Source organism: Balaenoptera acutorostrata, chromosome 19 (assembly GCF_949987535.1).
Source record: "Balaenoptera acutorostrata chromosome 19, mBalAcu1.1, whole genome shotgun sequence".
NCBI lineage: Eukaryota > Metazoa > Chordata > Mammalia > Artiodactyla > Balaenopteridae > Balaenoptera > Balaenoptera acutorostrata.
The window spans coordinates 198,810-217,701 of NC_080082.1; the positions used below are offsets into that span (position 1 = coordinate 198,810).

The 18,892-nt window shown below is 52.7% G+C and overlaps 1 protein-coding gene and 1 pseudogene across 1 annotated transcript; both read left to right on the plus strand.

The window, feature by feature from the left end:
• The first annotated feature begins 1,919 nt into the window (after positions 1–1,919).
• On the plus strand, positions 1,920–13,254 carry PRDM7 (PR/SET domain 7). The gene is made up of 10 exons (XM_057534428.1): positions 1,920–1,988; positions 2,392–2,515; positions 2,839–2,946; positions 4,785–4,834; positions 6,655–6,811; positions 7,460–7,561; positions 7,777–8,048; positions 8,467–8,534; positions 9,675–9,868; positions 11,578–13,254. The coding sequence occupies exons 1-10, from the start codon at positions 1,920–1,922 to the stop codon at positions 13,068–13,070; spliced, it is 2,637 nt and encodes an 878-aa protein (XP_057390411.1). The 3' UTR covers positions 13,071–13,254.
• On the plus strand, positions 3,177–3,332 carry LOC103021031 (60S ribosomal protein L39-like; annotated as a pseudogene).
• Positions 13,255–18,892: the final 5,638 nt, after the last annotated feature.

An 18,892-nucleotide genomic window follows, 5' to 3' on the forward strand; every position in this document is an offset into this window, starting at 1 on the left:
GGACACGGGTTCGAGCCCTGGTCTGGGAGGATCCCACATGCCGTGGAGCAACTAGGCCTGTGAGCCACAACTACTGAGCCTGCGCGTGTGGAGCCAGTGCTCCGCATCAAGAGAGGCCACGATAGTGAGAGGCCCGTGCACCGCGATGAAGAGTGGCCCCCGCTCGCCGCAACTAGAGAGAGCCCTCGCACAGAAACGAAGACCCAACACAGCCATAAATAAATAAATAAATAAATAAAGTTAAAAAAAAAAAAAATTCTCCCAGTGTTTTTTCTAATATACTTATTATTCCATTTGTTGCGTTTAAATCTTTGACCGTATGTTGTTTATTTTGTGTCTCATCAGATTTTAGTTAATTACCTAGTTTTCCCCTGAATAAAGCAATACTCATCACATACAGTTCTTGCCAAAACTGGATTTTACAAGGAAGGGAACACGTGGGCCTAGGAGAAAGTTCGGGAGCACGACTACCGTCCGGTGCAACAAAGACTCTCGTTCAGGGCACTGGATGGCCACGTCCACTCTAAAGACCCACCGCCCGCTTGAGGCTCCAGGATTAAGACGGGGTGCCTGACGGCGGGCGGAAAAAGCAAGCAATGAAAACCGCTAAGCTGCTCCTGCGCGCTGGAGGCTTCTTTTTAGACACGCGCGGGACCCAGAGCAGCCAATCCCCGAGCGGCGGGGCGGGACCTTGTGCGCGCTCCGCACCCTCCCGGCCGCCTATTGGCGGGACCGCTTCGGTCGCAGCGCCGATTGGTGGCTTGTGCCTGACGGGGCTTTACGAGCCGGCTCCGCGCCCTTCGCTTCGCCTCAGCTCAGGAGGACGCGAAGCCGCAGGAGCCGGAGCGCGCGCCGGGCCGGGGTGGGCCACGCGAGGGGACAGCGGGGAGACTGACGGGAACACGCCCTGCGAAACCCTTATAAACCCTCAGCCCGAGGCCTCCAAATTCCAGGCTGGGAGGCCCCAGATCCCCTCACCCTGAGGGGCTCCAAATCCCGTGAGCTTGGAGGGACCCCGGGTCCTAACCTGAGGGACCTCACATCTCCTCAGCTTCGGGGACCCAAAGTCCCTTCACCCACAGAAACACCAAATCCCCTAATGCTTAGACCCCCCAAATACCTGGAGTAACCCCTAGAGGTTAGGCGCCCTAAAAATAGCACCCGCAGAGAGACCAAATTTCCCTAACCTCAGAGACGCGGAGTACCCTCAGCCCGGGAACTCTTAACCCCTTCCTCCTCAAAGACCCCAGCTACGCTCAGTGTGGGAGAACCTAAAGCCCCTTCACGAGAGACCCCCGATTTCCTCAGGCTCACAGGTCCCAAGTTCTCTCAGCCTGCGCCTTCTACATCCCTTCAGCCCAAAGACGCCAAATACCATCAGCCTAAGGGACCCCGAACCCCCTCGGGTCTGAGGAACCCCAGTTCCCTCAGCCGGAGTGGCCCAGATCTCCTCAGGCTGAGCGATCTGTCCCTTAGGCATAGAGCGCACGTTACGCCCAGATTTTTCCGGAGCCCCCAGGTGGAGAGCCCCGAAACCCCTCCTGGAGAAACCGTCCCCGTCCGTCGCTGGAACCGAGCCCTGGTCGTCGCCCTGCCCCCAGCGCAGCATCCGGGGCTCCCGGGCTCCTCGGGGCTCCCTCAGACGCCCGCAGACACGGCCTGCCAGTGCCTTTCCTCAGGGGCGCCGGGCTGCAGGGGGACTGAGGAAGCCGAGCCTGGTTCGCGTTAGGCGGCGCTGCCGTGGCCGCTGAGGCTCCGTGCACGCCATCAGTACCCTCCGCATCCTCTAACCCTTGCGGGGCTCCTCGCACCTTCCTGCTCGGCACAGCCCACCCGGGGGACGCAGACCTGGCTCTGGGCAGCGACCTCAGCGCCTTCCCCTCCCACAGGCGCCTCGGCCCTGAGGCGGTCCCGGGCCCATGAGCACCGACAGGCGGCCGGAGGAGCGCGCTGAGGGCGACGCTGGGAGAGCAGAGCGGACGCCCACGGTGAGGGCTGCAGGAGGCAAAGCCGGGCGCCAAGCCGGCTCTACGGGAGGCTCGCGGAGCTGGACCCTGCAGGGCCACAGACCCCGGGCCTGCGCCGCTGGGTGGCCTCCTCTGTGAAGGGACACAGGATGGGGGTGCCTGGTGCTGGCTAAGATGGCGGGGGGGGGGGGGGGGGACACAGGACACGAGCATCGTCCACCGCTCTGTGTCCAGGGAGAGCGAGGAAAATGCTCAGCGTTTGCTCAGTGAAGCAGGACACAGTCAGGAAGGAGCGCCTTCACCCTTGTCTCACAGAGGCCGCCAGCGGCATCAGGCTACAGCCTGCCCAAGGCGGCGGGGGCGGCCCAGCTCTAAGTTCGACTGAGATGAGTGAGTCACTGAGGAAGGCTGTTATTTTCTCTAGGCCAAAGATGCTTTCAAAGACATTTCCATATACTTCTCCAAGGACGAATGGACACAGATGGGAGAATGGGAAAAAGTCCGATACAGGAATGTGAAAAAGAACTATGAAGCCCTGATTGCTATAGGTAACGGGAAATGCTGGCTGCCTGGGAGCCTGGGAGGCGTGGAGCAGGTCTTCGGTCTCCGTGTGAGCTCGGCTCTCTCTCAGGTGGCCTCATCGGCTCACAGTTCCCTTCTGTGTGGAGACGAACCTGCAGGAAATGTGTGTTCTTTCGTATTCGGTGTGGGCCTGGCCCTGGCAACGCAGAGCTCGCCTCTCGCCTCGTTCTAGACTCCCCCAGCCCATCCTACCAAGTCACACTGACTTTGTGGCGCTTTCCGTTGCCTCTGGGCTTTATTCCTCCTTCCAGCTCTTCCCTTTTGGAACGAAGATTTTGCTTCTTTCCAGGTCTCAGAGCCCCTCGGCCAGCTTTCATGTGTCACCGCAGGCAGGCCACCAAACCCCAGGTGGATGACCCTGAGGATTCTGATGAAGAATGGACTCCAAGGCAGCAAGGTGAGGGGCCAGGAAGATTTAGAGGTGTCTTCCTGAAACCAACCTGGGTTTAGGTCTCAGCTGCATCTCAGGCATTAGCAAAAAAAACCCCATAATTGTTCACCAAACAAGCGAGATGCAAAACAGAATATTACACAGTAAGAGACTATCCATATAAAGTTTTTAAATATGTAAAATAATTAGCCTCCCCTTCTCTGCCATCCAATGTGCGGTTGACTCTGCTCCTCACCATGTCTTCTCACAAGACTTTCACGATCGAGCGATTCCTGGGCAAGAAACAAAAGTAGAATCGCCCCATTCCCCAGTGGACTCAAATGAAAACTGGTAATAAAACCAGGTACAACTCCAAGAGAAGACACTGGAGAAGAGCCAAGCTGGGTCTATAAGGAGCCACACGTGAGGTGGCTCACGTACTTATGCTGTGGAAGGTCACTTGCCTCTTACCATATCACTCTGAAAACATCACTACTATCTGGACAAACGCATCCATTTGTTTTATTGGGAAAAAATGATTTTTCTCCTTGTGTCAGTGTTTCTGCATTAGTGCTTTGGCTCAGTAATAAATATGAGACCTTTTGTTGGAAATATATATATATATATATATATATATATTGTTTATAGGTACATTAAAAGGCCGTAAATGTATAAAAATTTGAATGTGAATAAGAAGTACCAAATTCATCACCAGAGGAGTAAGGGCTGGCAGGTGGCTTCACTGTGTCTTGGTTAGTTTTTTGTTTTTGTTTCTGAATTTTGAAATAGAAATTAAAAGACCTGCAGTGGTTGTGGCAGAATGGTGACATAAGACTGAATGGAGGTGGATGTATGGGTTTTCCAGTATAATTCTCAATAGTTTTCTCTCTCTTTTTTTTTTTTTTTTTGGCTGCGTTGGGTCTTCATTGCTGCGCGCGGGGTTTCTCTAGTTGCGGCGAGCGGGGGCTACTCTTCTTTGCAGTGCATGGGCTTCTCGTTGCAGTGGCTTCTCTTGTTGTGGAACACGGGCTCTAGGTGCGCGGGCTTCGGTAGTTGCAGCACACGGGCTCAGTAGTTGCGGCATGCAGGCTCAGTAGTTGTGGCGCACGGGCTTAGTTGCTCTGCGGCATGTGGGATCTTCCCGGACCAGAGCTCGAACCCGTGTCCCCTGCATTGGCAGGCGGATTCTTGACCACTGTGCCACCAGGGAAGTCCCGAGTGCATAGAAAGATTTTTGAGTGTTGATTTTGTATCCTGCAACTTTGCTAAATTCTTTTATTAGTTCTAACAGTGTTTTCTGTGGAATTTTAAAGATTTTCTACACATAAAATCATGTCATCTGTGAACAAACCTAATTTTACTTCTTTCTTTCCAAATTGGAAGGCTTTTGATTCCTTTTCTTATCTAATACCCTGGCTAGGACTTCTAGTACTATGTTGAATAGAAGTGGCGAGAGTGGGCATCCTTGCCTTTTTTCTTGATCTTAGAAGAGATCACTTTTTCCACCAATGAGTATGATGTTAGAGGTGGACTCTTCATATGTGACCTTTATTATATTGAGGTAATTTCCTTCTATTCCTACTTTGTTGAGTATTTTTGTCATGAAGTAAATTTATTTGATACTTTATGAACATAGGATGAAGCACAGATGAGGTTTTGTCTATTTTTTTTTTTAATTTTAAGAAAACTATGTGATGCTCCCAGCGGAAGCACAGGCGTTGATGATACAGAAATCATTTTCCATTCCCCCTTTGGTAATCCTTGTACTTGTCCCTCTCTGGTTCAGAATTCTGTGTCCTTAATTCAGATGCCCAGAGTTTGGAAACATTTACCAACCGAAACACTGATTTCTCATCATCTTTTAGTTAAACCTTCTTGGGTGGCCTTCAGAGTGGAGCACAGTAAACACCAGAAGGTAAGTATTTCCCAAATCCTGTTGACAAGGAAATCTTCCTCATGGATCCAATCACAGGTAAGAATAGGAGAACACACAGAGTATCCTAGACACTGCTGCTTCCTTTCATGATTCTTTAGCACAATGTCTGATATCATCGTCACTTTTATAGTTAATAAGAATAGCAACAATAGTAGGTTGTTCTATTTTCACATTATTTTCATAATATTTCAGACTCTATTTTAAGCATTTTACATGAATAAACTCACTTTAAACCTTAAAACAATCCTATAGTACCTATAGGTAGTGTAACTATCACCATTTACATTGAATAGATCAAGAAACTGAGGTAAAGAAATGTATGATTATATGCCTGAGATCACAGTATCACTGGTAGTGCAATCTCATCCAAAGCTCCTTCTCTAAAACACTTACAAGCTGAGTAGAACTTCCATAGTTTTATAAAGTTTACACTGTCTTATTCATACATCTTTATATCATTCATCTGATGGATGATTTCAACTTCAGTTCTTTTCTGCTACGCCAAAGTGAGTGACATGCTAAGACCATCTGACTAAGGGAAGCTGACAGATGTGTAGGCAATTTGTAGAGTGGATTGTCCGAGACGAAGAAGGAGACGGATGCCCCAACCTCAGGGCCTCCTACTCTGATAAGAGGAAGCACCTCCCAGCCCTGACTAGCTTCAAGTTTGATAACTGAAAACAACAAATAAGAAAATAACTTAAGGACTTCATAGAGGTTACCCACGTTTCAACAGAAACTCATCCCTCTGGAACTGATTTCAAATGCTCATTCTTGCAGGAAGAAGTAACAGCTCCTTCCTCTGAGCTCTAATTAGGCAACTCTCATGTTTGGAATCATTTGTTTAGCCTGCCCCTGCGTTGCAAGCTTTGAGAGCCTCGTCCATACCCGTTTCTTCTCAGAAGTCCCAGGCCCAGCTCAAGGCCCCTGAGGGCCCCCTGGGTGTTTTCTGAATGAGTGACTCCACATTTAAACATTCACCTAGAAGTAAGAGGGTCAAGGAGTGCTGAAGATAGTATCTGTGAGCTAGATTTCAAATAGGGAGACAGTTGAGGGGGTAAATTGATAGCAGGGCTGGACTCTCACATTCACACTGTGTTAAATATCAACAGCTCACAAAACAATTTGGTGAACGTTATTAAATTTCATGTCCACTGTAACGTTAAGAATTAGCATGTATACCAATTTATGGATCAGGAAACTGAGGAGAACTAGCTAGTCGTACAGCCTTATTCAAGCAGAATCGATGGGAACCAGCTACTCTAATTCCAAACATTCTCTCTGGGATATGACAACCTGCAACTTTCAGCATCGTTTTCTTTATTGTCTAGATATGTTTCTGCCATACCATTTCTTTGTTCTCTTCCCAATCTCACTGCTCTGTCACCTCATTTTCCAGAAGTGTTCTGTCCCCTCTGTACTTTTCCACATTTCCTCGTCCATCAGAGGTCCACTAATTAATAGAAGACCCCCTCTTTTTTTCTATAAGCCCTTACCCACCGCTTCTTTCCCAGACTTTGTTGATTCTTCCCAATTATTCTCCCTGCCTCGCTCTCACTTTTACGGAGGAATTTGAGAGAAAGTTGAAGGGAAGGAACCTTAAGATATGGGTTCTAGTCTTGATTCGCTACCCGCTTAGGCCCTTTATTTACGCTCTAGCGTTCAGACTCCACCCGCCCCGGGTATTTCCAAGGGTTGTTGAAGTATTGACTAAAGTCATGCATGTGAAAACACTTCATATGCCCTAAAGAACTAAAGAAATGCATGTTGTCTTTTACTATGTGACTCTCCCGTTGAAGGGAGTGCCCCCGGTGCCATTAGGTAATGAATCTAGTTTGAAGAAATTGCCAGGAGCAGCGCAACCGCAGAAGGCAAGGGGCCCTGTGCAGGCCCAGCGCCCGGCGCCCCCTCCCGGAGCAGCAAGCACCTCTGCACGGCACGCTAGACAAAAGCTGGGTAAGAGAAAATACCTTGGGGGCTTTAGTCCCTCTAATTCCTCTAGAAAGGCTGATTAGTATGGCCTAGGTGTGTGGGGTGGACTTGGGGTAGGCGTGGGTTTAGGCTGGACTGATCTGAGACGTGAAGTTAGCACTGGGGCCTTGGGAAAATCGTACACATTTTCTGAGGTCCTGATTGCTAATCTCTAAAGTGAATATAAGGATACATAACTCGTATAGTGTTTGAAAGCATTAAATTAAATATAAAAGTACTGACACATACACGTTGTTCAAAAATCCATCTGTGATAACAGGGACCATGCTTTCTTAGTTAAGGCCTCTGCTCAATGCCTAACATGTAATGTGCCTTAACAAATATTTTCTGAATGAGTAAATGTGTCAATGAACCATTTTCTAAGTAGAAAGGTTGGGAAGTTAAACCTAATAACGGGAAGAACAGGAAGCTAACATTGAACTGGGCATCTGTAGTCAGTGTGGAGCCTCGGTCTCTCTGAACCAGTAGTTAAAGGGGGAAAAAACAAAGTATACAGAAGGACAGGTGATAATTTGATGGGAGGGGATTTCACATTTTCTGATAAAACAGGGACCAACACTCCAGACCCCACCAACCTTGTTACCTAGAGTTACCTACTCTTCTCCAACTTAGAACGCAGAACAAAGCAGATTGAAGTGAAGATGTATAGCCTACGAGAAAGAAAGGGCCAAGTGTACCAAGAGGTCAGCGAGCCCCAGGACGACGACTACCTCTGTGAGTGACCCCACTGGCCCATTACAGAGAAGGCTGTTATGTCTTGCTACAATAACCTCACCTTAGCATTTGGTCCCCAAATCATCCCCTTTGTCTAGTGACTTGGGGTACAGGATTGAGGCCAAATGACATGAGCGCCCCGGTTCTTTCTGGAGGTCTTTACAACCAGGAACACGCACTGTATCTTCCCTAATCCCTGTTGCTCTCGCCTCCAGATTGTGAGAAGTGTCAGAACTTCTTCCTTGACAGCTGTGCTGCTCACGGGGCCCCTACATTTGTAAAGGACAGTGCAGTGGAGAAGGGGCATCCCAACCGCTCTGCCCTCACTCTGCCCCCTGGATTAAGTATCAGACCATCAGGCATCCCTGAGGCTGGGCTTGGCGTATGGAACGAGGCATCCGATCTGCCGTTGGGTCTGCACTTTGGCCCCTATGAGGGCCAGATCACAGAAGATGAAGAGGCCGCCAACAGTGGGTACTCCTGGCTGGTGAGAAACCCACCTCTTCCCCTGTCCTCTGGCCTCCACATCCCTTCTGTGGATGGTGGGGGGGGGGGGCCTCACCTTCAACAGGCTAGGACATGGATGGGGACAACACGGTTAGCTCTGTGTACTGAGTGCACTTTGCATGAACACGGAACTTCTGTTTAAAGATCAGAGGACGGGTGGGAGCACGGTGGTACCGGCACAGAGAAGTGGCTCCTCCCGTGCGGGGCCCTTGACCTGAGGGGACAAATAGACTCAGACATGAGGATGGTGATGAAGGAGCTTGTTGTGTGGTCATGACCGGCAGCTGCATCCATGCAGGCTGAAGAGCATTGATGATAGCAGAGTGAAATAATTCTTCTATTACCTCCCACCAAAAAGAAAAGAAAAAAAGCCTTTAACTTCTTTTTCTGACACTCAGATCACCAAAGGGAGAAACTGCTACGAGTACGTGGATGGAAAGGACAAGTCCTGGGCCAACTGGATGAGGTAAGTCCAGTAGGTTTCCAGGTTCCAGAGAGGACACTCATCTCTCTCAAGCCCATGTCCCTTTCCTTCTCAAACTGCCCCCCTCAATGGTTTTTACATCTTCTGTCCCTCTTTTTTTCCATACAGTGCTCTTTCATTTCAAGAGACGTCAGAAAAAAGGAAATAAAAATATAGTATACGTCCTCAAAATACGTCTCTGTGCTCAAGAAAATTGGGGTACTTGAAAACAACTTGAGGAGTCTAGACTCACCAGGGACACTTATTCACCTAATTAACACTTATCAAGCACTTACTATTATGCTCCAGTTTAGAAAACGGAGTCCATTACTTAAACAGATCACATAACCCATGTGCTTACGGAGGACACACTGCAGACAGACATTAAGCAATTGATTTTAGGAATATTTAATCTAATTTTCCTATTTTTCAAGAAGTGCACAGCACCAGCATAACCTAACATGAGGGACCTTTAGTCTGTGAGGGCGGCCACCTTCCCAGCCTTGGTTCCAGTGAGAACTGGGTTCTGAAGCCGGGGAACAAACGGACTGCAGGATGGTTGTGAGCCGCCCCTTTCTCTAAGGTCCCCTCCTTTCATCAGGGGAGGCAGAAAGTGAATAAACTACTATTGTTCTGTGTTTCGAGCTAAGTCAGAGAGCTCTCCAAGTTTCTACAGGAACCTGGGGGAGGCAAGTGAATGGGGGGCCCTGGATACACGTGGGGAGACTGGAGACAGGCCTCTCGAGAGAACGTAGGCTGGGGCTGAGTGCTGAGGGATGTGTGCTAAACTAGAAGCACCAAGTTCTGTGGAATAAAAACAGAACTTCATTGAGAGTTTAGAGAAGCCAGAGGTCACCAGTTTTATGGCCAATCCAGGTGGAGACAAGTCTGGAACTGGGCTTTGGAAAACAGCTGATTAGGTAAGGAGAGAAAAGCAATCCGGCCTGGATGCGCGCTGGAAACAGCACCTGGAGATAGGGATTCACAGGACAAGTTCGCAGGTGTGAACAGAAGGTTCCCGAGGAGGCGCAGTGGGAGCTGGGGGCAGCGCCAGAGCGCGGAGGCCAGGAGCTGGCTTGGGTCTGGCAGACGGAGGGAACTCATCGCCTGTGCCTTCCTTCCCTTTCCCGGCCCCAACCCCAGGTATGTGAACTGTGCCCGGGATGACGAGGAGCAGAACCTGGTGGCCTTCCAGTATCACAGGCAGATCTTCTACCGAACCTGCCGGGTGGTCAGGCCGGGCTGCGAGCTGCTGGTCTGGTACGGGGAGGAGTACAGCCAGGAGCTCGGCATCAAGTGGGGCAGCAGGTGGAAGGACGAGCTCGCGGCGGGCAGAGGTGGGCACCGCTTCTCCTCCAACACAAAGCAAGAAGCGCTCCTGGGGAGCTTTCATGGTCCGGCTCTTGAATGGAGTAAACTCCAGTCTGGAGTCAGTAAAATTTCAATTAAGATGCTTCAGAAATTGATTCATAAGCCTTTGACTCTTAGGAAAATTTTTTATATTAAAAATTTTTTCTTCTAATTTTTTTAATCCTTCATGCAAAAAATATATAACATCATTTAGGGCTGAAAGGCTTAGAGGAAAAAAACAAGTTTTCAAGCACCTACCAGCTCTCTCACCTTTAGCTGTTTCTTCTTAATCCCCTCCATATTTCTAGATGATATGTGCACACGTTGATTTGCATTCAGTCACCATTTCGGTTTGCTGTCACACGAGTTCATACACTGTGCCAGACAGGGCTCCACGAACTGGAAATAGAGATTGAACAGGTCGGTCAGAATCACTGCCCTAGAGCAGCATGTGCCTCATACCAGACAGCAATTAGTGCTTTGAGGAAAAGTAGCCCAGAAAAAGTGCCTTGGATCAATGTGAGCGGAGGGGTGGGGTGTGGCGCTCTCCAGAGACAGCATTTGTGGGCAAAGTGTTCCAGGCAGGGGAGCGGCCAGTGCCGCAGCACCAGGGCAGGAAAGAGAGGCCATGCAGGTGGTCAAAGAAGGAAGCACAGAGGGAGAGGCAGGAGGCTGGACAGAACACGGAGGCCTCAGGGCCTGTGCTCCACGCACAGACACGGGGGTCCTCCCGGGTGACGTGAAACCACCGTGCGGTTCTCAGCTGCGAGGGGCATGTTCTCTGCTCTAAGATGATGCTTTGGCTCGTTTTTTGGAAAGAGATAGCAGTGGGGAATCCGCTCAGCGGTCAGTTCATCACCAGGGCAGAGGGGAGAGTGGACTGTCTGAAGAAGGGCAGGAGTTGGGGTGTATTTTTAAACAGGACTTCCTACTGCATTTTAAACGGACTAAGCCTGACTGAAATCAATGAGGTGTGAATACTCGTGAGGCGTTCTGAGGAAGGATGTATTCTCATTTTCAGCTTTATGGAAAACTGAGCGAGAAGCAATTCATGACCTATTGGGGGCATCAGGAGCCAGAGTCCTTTTAGTCAGTGGGACCTGGACCACTTGGTCTTGTCCAATCTGAATCCCACCTCCTCACAGAGATTCAGACACAATGGCTGCTCAACTAATATGTCTCTGTGAATGAGGAGCCTCAAATCCAGCTTTACTCACAGGTGCTCTAACCACTACCCTACCCCGCCTTCCACATCTGGAGATCTCCAGGATGAGTGCCCCTAACTTAATAAATCCCTTCCCCTTGTAGGAAGTCACTCGGGGCAATTCCACCCGTCATCAAGAGTGTTCTCTCCCAACAGGATAAAATACCTGTGGCCCCTCTGTCACAAAGTGATAGGACTTTTCAGATACTCGTACGTGGGCAAAGGTCACTGCAGTTCCACCTCCTATAAGGAGTGACGCTGCCTCTGATGCTACTTGAAGGTCCCTAGTCAGGGCCATAGGTAGAAAAGGCCCTTGATACAGGCTTTCTGGATTTCTGAAGAAGACAGAGTGAGTAAAAATGGAATGGAAAAGTAGACTGTAAAGGCACACTTGCTGGGAGACAGAGCTTGCGCTGTCAACACTGAGATGATTAGTGGTTCAGGCCTTACCGGAGACAAACCATCTACCTGACCAAAAGCTTCCTCTTTCAGCAGACCCAGAGCCCAAGATCCACCCATGTGGCTCCTGCTCTCTGGCCTTCTCCAGTCAGAAATTCCTCAGCCAACACGTGCAATGCAGTCACCCGTCTCAGGTCCTCCCGAGAACACCTGCAAGAGACCGCGTCCAACCAGAGGATCCCTGCCCAGGCTATCAAAATCGGCAGCAGCAATATTCTGATCCACACAGCTGGAGTGACAAACCTGAAGGTCAAGAGGTCAAGGAAAGGTCCAAACCTTTGCTGAAAAGGATAAGGCTAAGGAGGATTTCAAGGGCCTTTTCCTACTCTCCCAAAGGGCAAATGGGGAGTTCTGGGGTACATGAGAGAATGATGGAGGAAGGGCCCAGCACAGGCCAGAAAGTGAATCCAGAGGACACAGGCAAATTACTCATGGGGGCAGGAGTATCAAGAATTGTAAAAGTCAAGTACAGAGGCTATGGGCAAGGCTCCAAGGATAGGTCTAGTCTCATCAAGCACCAGAGGACACACACAGGGGAGAAGCCCTACGTTTGCGGGGAGTGTGGGCGAGATTTCAGTCTTAAGTCAGCTCTCGTCAGACACCAGAGGACACACACAGGGGAGAAGCCCTACGTTTGCGGGGAGTGTGGGCGAGACTTCAGTCGTAAGTCAAGTCTCATCAGACACCAGAGGACACACACAGGGGAGAAGCCCTACGTTTGCGGGGAGTGTGGGCGAGACTTCAGTCGTAAGTCAGGTCTCATCGGACACCAGAGGACACACACAGGGGAGAAGCCCTATGTTTGCGGGGAGTGTGGGCGAGACTTCAGGCTTAAGTCAAATCTCATCGGACACCAGAGGACACACACAGGGGAGAAGCCCTACGTTTGCGGGGAGTGTGGGCGAGACTTCAGGCTTAAGTCAAATCTCATCGGACACCAGAGGACACACACAGGGGAGAAGCCCTACGTTTGCGGGGAGTGTGGGCGAGACTTCAGTTTTAAGTCAGGTCTCATCGGACACCAGAGGACACACACAGGGGAGAAGCCCTACGTTTGCGGGGAGTGTGGGCGAGATTTCAGTCTTAAGTCAGATCTCGTCAGACACCAGAGGACACACACAGGGGAGAAGCCCTACGTTTGCGGGGAGTGTGGGCGAGATTTCAGTCTTAAGTCAGCTCTCGTCAGACACCAGAGGACACACACAGGGGAGAAGCCCTACGTTTGCGGGGAGTGTGGGCGAGACTTCAGTCGTAAGTCAAGTCTCATCAGACACCAGAGGACACACACAGGGGAGAAGCCCTACGTTTGCGGGGAGTGTGGGCGAGACTTCAGTCTTAAGTCAAATCTCATCGGACACCAGAGGACACACACAGGGGAGAAGCCCTACGTTTGCAGGGAGGGTGAGGGAGTCATCACCAAAAAACCACATCTTAGCCACGGGAGGATAAATGTAGCGACCACATACCTCAGCTCTGAGGGAGCTTCAGAGGAAGTCTACGACCCCTTACATTCCCTAAGAGTGTGATGAGCACAGAAATAACGGGTTAAATAGATCCTCCGCTTTCACGATAAGAGAGAAGGTAGATAAACAGCAGAGGGTTTCTTAATTGCCCTGGAGATGTTCATACCAATCCCCTTCATGGTTTTTTGGACTCCTGTTTTAATAAATTTTGTCTCCATACAAATCTGAAGCCCAGACTGTGTACCTCATTCCCCCCTTATCACTGAAAGCAGTGGGGTCCAAGAGGGCCACAGAGAACTCACACTCGCAGCCCCGGTCTCCATAGGAACTGAACCCCTGGAAGGGCATTCTCTCTTGGCCTCTCCTCGTTCCTCTCTGGTTTCCTCTGACTTCTGAAGCCTCAAAGGTGAAGGCCTCGTGCATGTGTGTGTGCATGCCTGTGTGCCTGGCTCAATCTGGGGTATCTGGTCTCCCTCGCTCTCTCTTTGCTGTCCCCTCAGGGTCAGCACAGCATGTGGACTCCAGATCCAACCATAGTGGGTCAATTCTCAGCTCTGCCCTCACCAGCTGTGTGACCTAGGGCAAGTGCTCAACCTCTCTGTGCCTCTTTTCTAATCTATAAAATGGGATGGGAGCGCCAGCCTTTTGGTTTGATGGATAAGCACGGGCAGAATCTGGCACAGAGGCTGGCTGAGAGTGCAAGCCCCGCCCTTTGTTATTCTCTCCCTGCCCACGTCTTCCAGGTCTTTAGAGCTGGACAAAGAAGGGGCCACTCAGGCACTGGTCAGACACAGCTGCTGCACCTGCAGACTCAGCTGCCCTGACGAGGAGGTGAGAGGTCAGGATGCTAAGTTCGGGCAACCTCCCTTCCCACCGCTGCCCTTCCCACTGAGCCTGGGCAGGCCCGGAGCCCCTCCACACACAGTCACCTGGGAAAGGCGGCCCTCGCCCACACCTGCTGAGAACAGAGTCTGGAGCCGTGTCTGCAGGAACCGGACCACCCGTGAGTCTCAGAACCTCTCCTGCCCCCCTGCACACAGTGTCCTCGAAGCCCACACCGCAGCTTCTCTAACGCACGTGCTGTGTACCTGGGCCTGTGTGCTTCAGTGCAACGGTGTCGCCACCTTGAAATTCTTCACTGTTGAATATTTTATCCTGCAACTCACTTTTTCTATGAGAAGTCTGATGGAGAATGGGGCACGCTGTGAGCAGAGCAGGCCCGCACAGTGCGGGCTCACGGCTAACGGCCCTGAGGCCCCGGGAGCTCAGGGCTCCCGTGGAGCCAGCAGTGCAGGTGCACAGCCTGCACGTGAGGACAAGGTGGCACGAGGCCTCTCCCGCTGGGTAGGTGAGGGCACTGACAGCTCCAGGAGGCCACGCTGTGCTCAGACCCAGAACTGAGTTCTGGTACAGAAAGGAGGCCCCATCCTCTCCTCTCTGAACAACCTCCCTGCCCCTGAGGGAGCCCTAACTTGGCCCAGTCCTGTTCCCACCAGGATGGGTTCAGGAAGGCCGAAGGGGGGAGCCCAGACCCCATGACCACGAACAACGGCCCTTAGGCACCCTCCCCGTGCAGGCTTGTGAAGCATCTCCGCGTGAACCATGTGGATGTCAATAACAAACATCCACTATTATTGTCTCCTTTCTTTCATGCTTTTTTAAGGGAACGTGTGTGCCTGTGGCTTTGTTTCCCTATGGGAAGAGAAGCACCATAAACTTTCCATCTTCCGCGGCCACGGGAGGGACGGAGCTGGGGGTGATGCCGGCAGAGGGGCTTCGACTGAAGTACTGTGGGGGAGGGGCCCCAGAAACTTCCAGGGGCTTCTCACCTGCACCTCCCACCAGAGGTGGCCCTAGAATCCCCTGCAAGGCTGAGCAGTTCAAGGCCTGCCCCCTCCCCTCCCCTCCCCTCTGGCAACAAACCTCACTCCTGGCGAGGCCGCCAGCCCCCAAGACGCCCCGAGTCCCTGGCCCCCATCATCCACGGCCTGCACAGAAGATGGAGGACCCGTGTGGTGGCGGCGATGGTGTGCGGCCCCACAGTTCAGGCACAAAAAGGCACTCCGGCCTCTCACCCAGTCTCGGCTCACCTCTAGCAAGGGGGCTGGCGGTTTATACACCCTCCCGCCACCGGCAGCTGCTGGCAGCCACGATCCGCGTGCTGAAGGGGGGCTCGGAGGAATGTGCGCCGCCTGGCACGCGCTGGGCTCGGCTGAGGCGCCTGTCCTGTCCCCGGGACACCTGCCGGGCCTCCACCTGACACTGCGGGTGCACTGGACGGGCACACAGGGCACCAGCAGCCTCCATCACACGTGCCGCTCTGACCGCAGTGGCCCCATGGCTGTGCCAGCCCCACCTGCCTGCTGCTCTACCGGGACCCTAGCTGAGCAGGTGAGCGCGGAGCACAAGAGGGTAAACGGGTCTTCGGCTGCCAGACTCCGCCTGGCCGGCCACGAGCCCGGCCAGTACCTGAGGCAGAGCTGCCTGTGGGGAGGGTGTCGCCCACAGACGCTGTCCTCAAAGCTCAGGCCGCTGAAAACTTACCAAAGAGGTTTTCTTAAGTTCGTTTTTAAAAGTAGGAGGCCGTTCGTCTATCACCCAGAGAAAACTCCTGTAACATTCTGAAATATGTACCTTAAGATCTTATTTTGCAAGCTCTCATGCTTGATGTCAACAGCTTTGTTGTTTTTTTTCTCGTAATATGCAGTTGTTTAGAAAAAAAAGAAATTTAGAAAATACAGAAAATAAAAGCCACCCATAATTGTATAGGGAACACCAATTAATACAGCATCTGGTCACCACACACAGACAACACGTGCACACACACAGGAACACACGTGAATGTTTTTCTTCTACGAAATCTTTTGAGCCCCCATCTTACCTTGTCACCGGCCTCTGTTTTTGCTCACCAAGACGAGCCCACTTTGGCATCGTGACCAAACTCAGAAGCAGGGCGGAGGAGCAGGGGCTGTGAGGGGTGGGCACCGCCTGGCCTGAAGTGAGGAGAGAAGAGCGAGTGCTTCTCCTCCGGGTCCAGTACCTTCAGGGGCCATTAGGGGAGACACCGAGGAAGAAGCCTCTCAAACGCCTTCCCTTCAGTTTCCATGGTTACAACGTGCCCCACGTCCCGGGGTCAGACTGGGGTTTAACAGACCTTCTCTTGTTGGACATGAAAAGTGTTTCCAGAGAGAATCTGTCCAGATCTTGGCCTGGTTTGCTGCAGGTTTACCCATGTGGTGCATTCGGGGCTCAAGGAAGTTCTGCAGCTTCCCGGGTTTAGGGCTAAAGCACACCCCGCCCTCACCCCTCCCGCGGTCACTGCGTCTTCCCCTCCAGAGGAAGGTGTCTGGGACTACTGACTGCAAAGACACTACCAAAGAGGACAAAGGCCATGGCCGGCCCGGGGCTGGGGTGCTCCCTGGGGAGCAGAGGGGACATGGGACACGCAGTGCTGGCCTCACCTGTCCTGCGCACTTAGCCTCCTTCTCAGTGGCTGTGCGGCTTTCTGCCCCCGGGGGGCCTGCCAGCGAGGGGCTCCCAAGACGCTGCAGGCTGGGGTTGGCGGTGGGAGTGCTGGATGCCAGGAAACCCAAGACCCTCCAGCAGGTCCGTGCGGTGTGGACAAGACCTGGCCTCACTGGACGGCTAGGCCCTGTCCTTTCGGGACACCCTCTCTGGACCCCCGGCAGAGGTGCGGCTGTTTCCCCGATGCCCACCTTGGTCTCAGGAGGCAGAAGAGAGACTGGGTTATCCCTCCCACCTGCTGCCCGGAGAGTCACAAGGGCCCCTTCCCAAACAGTCGGAGCAGGCTTAGCAGAGGGAGTGCTGGGGTCTCACACGGTCACTATGGAGAGGGATTTACTCCTGACCAGGATCCTTCTTTGCTGGTTCTGTTTCTGTGTTGTCTTCACACCAAATCTCACAGGGACAAGGCCGGGTTTTTACAGCATCACTGGCCCAGGGGCCAGCGAGCCTCCTTGTGGTGTGTTTGTTACAGGCAGGGAGCCAGGGCGGCTGGTGTGACGCTCCCCCGGGCGAGAGAAGGGACGACACTAGCTGGTGGTCACACTGCCTCCTGCGGGGTTTCAGGGGTGCTGGCAATAGGGCGGCCACTCCTTTTCTAAATATGTCAGACAACCACTGCGTTCTGAAGTTATTCATGAAACATTTTTTGAGCACCTGTTATATTGCAGGTACCACACATGAGGGTTGCAGAGGTGGAGGTGGGCAGAGCTGGGTGTTAGGAACCAGCTCCACGGTCGTGGAAGAGCTTCAGGACTCACCGAGGCTGAGGATTCCATAAGATGCCAGCTTCTGATGGCGGAGTAGACATTTTCTACCGCAAGTATTAGCTGCAAAGATACATAATAAAGCGAGAGGCATGACTCTTGCAGCAAAAATAAGGGTGCGGGGTGGAGGAGAAGGTGGCAAGAAGGGCTGAGCAGAGAGAACAAGCAGGTCCTGTCACTCCAGTGTTAAGCGTGCAGGATCCAAGCCGCCAGCTCAGCTCGGTCAAGTCCCTGCTCTGCACTTAGTTACCGTGAAGCCCTGGAGCCTCCACTTCCCCTGCTGTCGGGTTGGTACAGGAAGTTCTCAGCGCAGGCTCTGCTGTCATCAGTATGAGGCTGAGGGCCCTCTCTGCACGTGGTGTCCTGTCCAGCAGACCCTCGGCCACACCCTCCGAGCCCAACCGAGGCCCAGACGAAGCCTCACCTCGCTGGGCGGCCTCCCTGGGGACCCAGGTCCCCCTCCCTGCTCTCCCTCCAGGACGCCCTCACCCACAGTCAAAGCGAGTTCGTGGCCAGGCCCACACTCCACCCCCGAGTGGGGAGAAGGAAGGGGCTGGGGGGCAAAGTGCCTTCAGGCAAGTGGTGCAGGAGCTCACCCATCACCCCTCGTGGTCCGTCCCTGGGAGCGCGGTCACGGGTCACATGCAGCTGCAGGGATGCGTGTGCCCAGCTGAAGTGCTTCCTGTGAGGACGCGAGCTCTCTGCCGTGAGCACTGAAGCACGAAACACTGAGTGATCTTTCCGAGGCTGGAAGACTCCCCGGTCGTTGGGACGAGAAATAAAGCCAGAAAGTGGGTTCTCGCTGGGACAGGCCTTCTCTAGACCCAGCTTGGGGACAGCAAGAGTGGGACAAGGGGCCCCGTGGAGACTGTGCAGCCGAGTGACAAGCCCACGTTCACCCGGCGGGAGGCCTTTGAGGGGGTGTGTGACAGAGAAAGCCCACCCCGTGAGACAACAGAGGGTTTCAGGGACACACAGCAGCAAAATCAGGGAAAATATGAAGACTCTGGGAAACTAAAGTACGAATATCAAAGAAACTCTTACTGCCCTGAAGGTTCCCCCTGACATGAGCAGGGGTAGCTCCAGGACTGCAAAGGTTTCTGTGGTTTCAAGCAGCAGAGACCCTGCTCCACAGCACTGGGGCTGGGGGGGCCCACAGGCAGAATCTCACAGAGATGGGTCGACAGGGGCCACAAAGCACGGGGGCCCTTCTCGGATCGTGGGGCTGCTGTTGTCCAGGGTCGCCCGCTGTCCGGGGTCGCCCGCTGGCGGCCGCACCCCTGCCGTGTCCCTCCTGCTCACAGACCCTCCCCCGCGGCTGCTCTGGCCCCATTCCCTTCACGCTCCCAATTCGTGCCCCTGAAGGCAGCAACCCGACTGACTGCTCCTGATTCCGGGGCCAGCAGGACTCCCTCCGGCTCTCCCTCCCCAGGCGCCAGCCTGCTCGCAGACTCGGCGGCGCCCCAGCAGCTGCTTCTCCGGAAGCTTCTGTTGGTCTCACGAGGCACCACGGGCAGCGCTGCCGTGTCCACATACCCATCGTTTCCGACCGACACCTGGGGATGGACACTGAGGTTCACAGGAGGTACCGGGCAT

Bases quoted from the DNA above. Each gene is read 5' to 3' on its own strand.
- PRDM7 (XM_057534428.1), top strand. From the start codon at position 1,920: ATGAGCACCGACAGGCGGCCGGAGGAGCGCGCTGAGGGCGACGCTGGG. The intron at 1,989-2,391 runs GTGAGGGCTGCA...TATTTTCTCTAG, and splicing joins GAGCAGAGCGGACGCCCACG to GCCAAAGATGCTTTCAAAGA. The intron at 4,835-6,654 runs GTAAGTATTTCC...CTCCCGTTGAAG, and splicing joins AGCACAGTAAACACCAGAAG to GGAGTGCCCCCGGTGCCATT.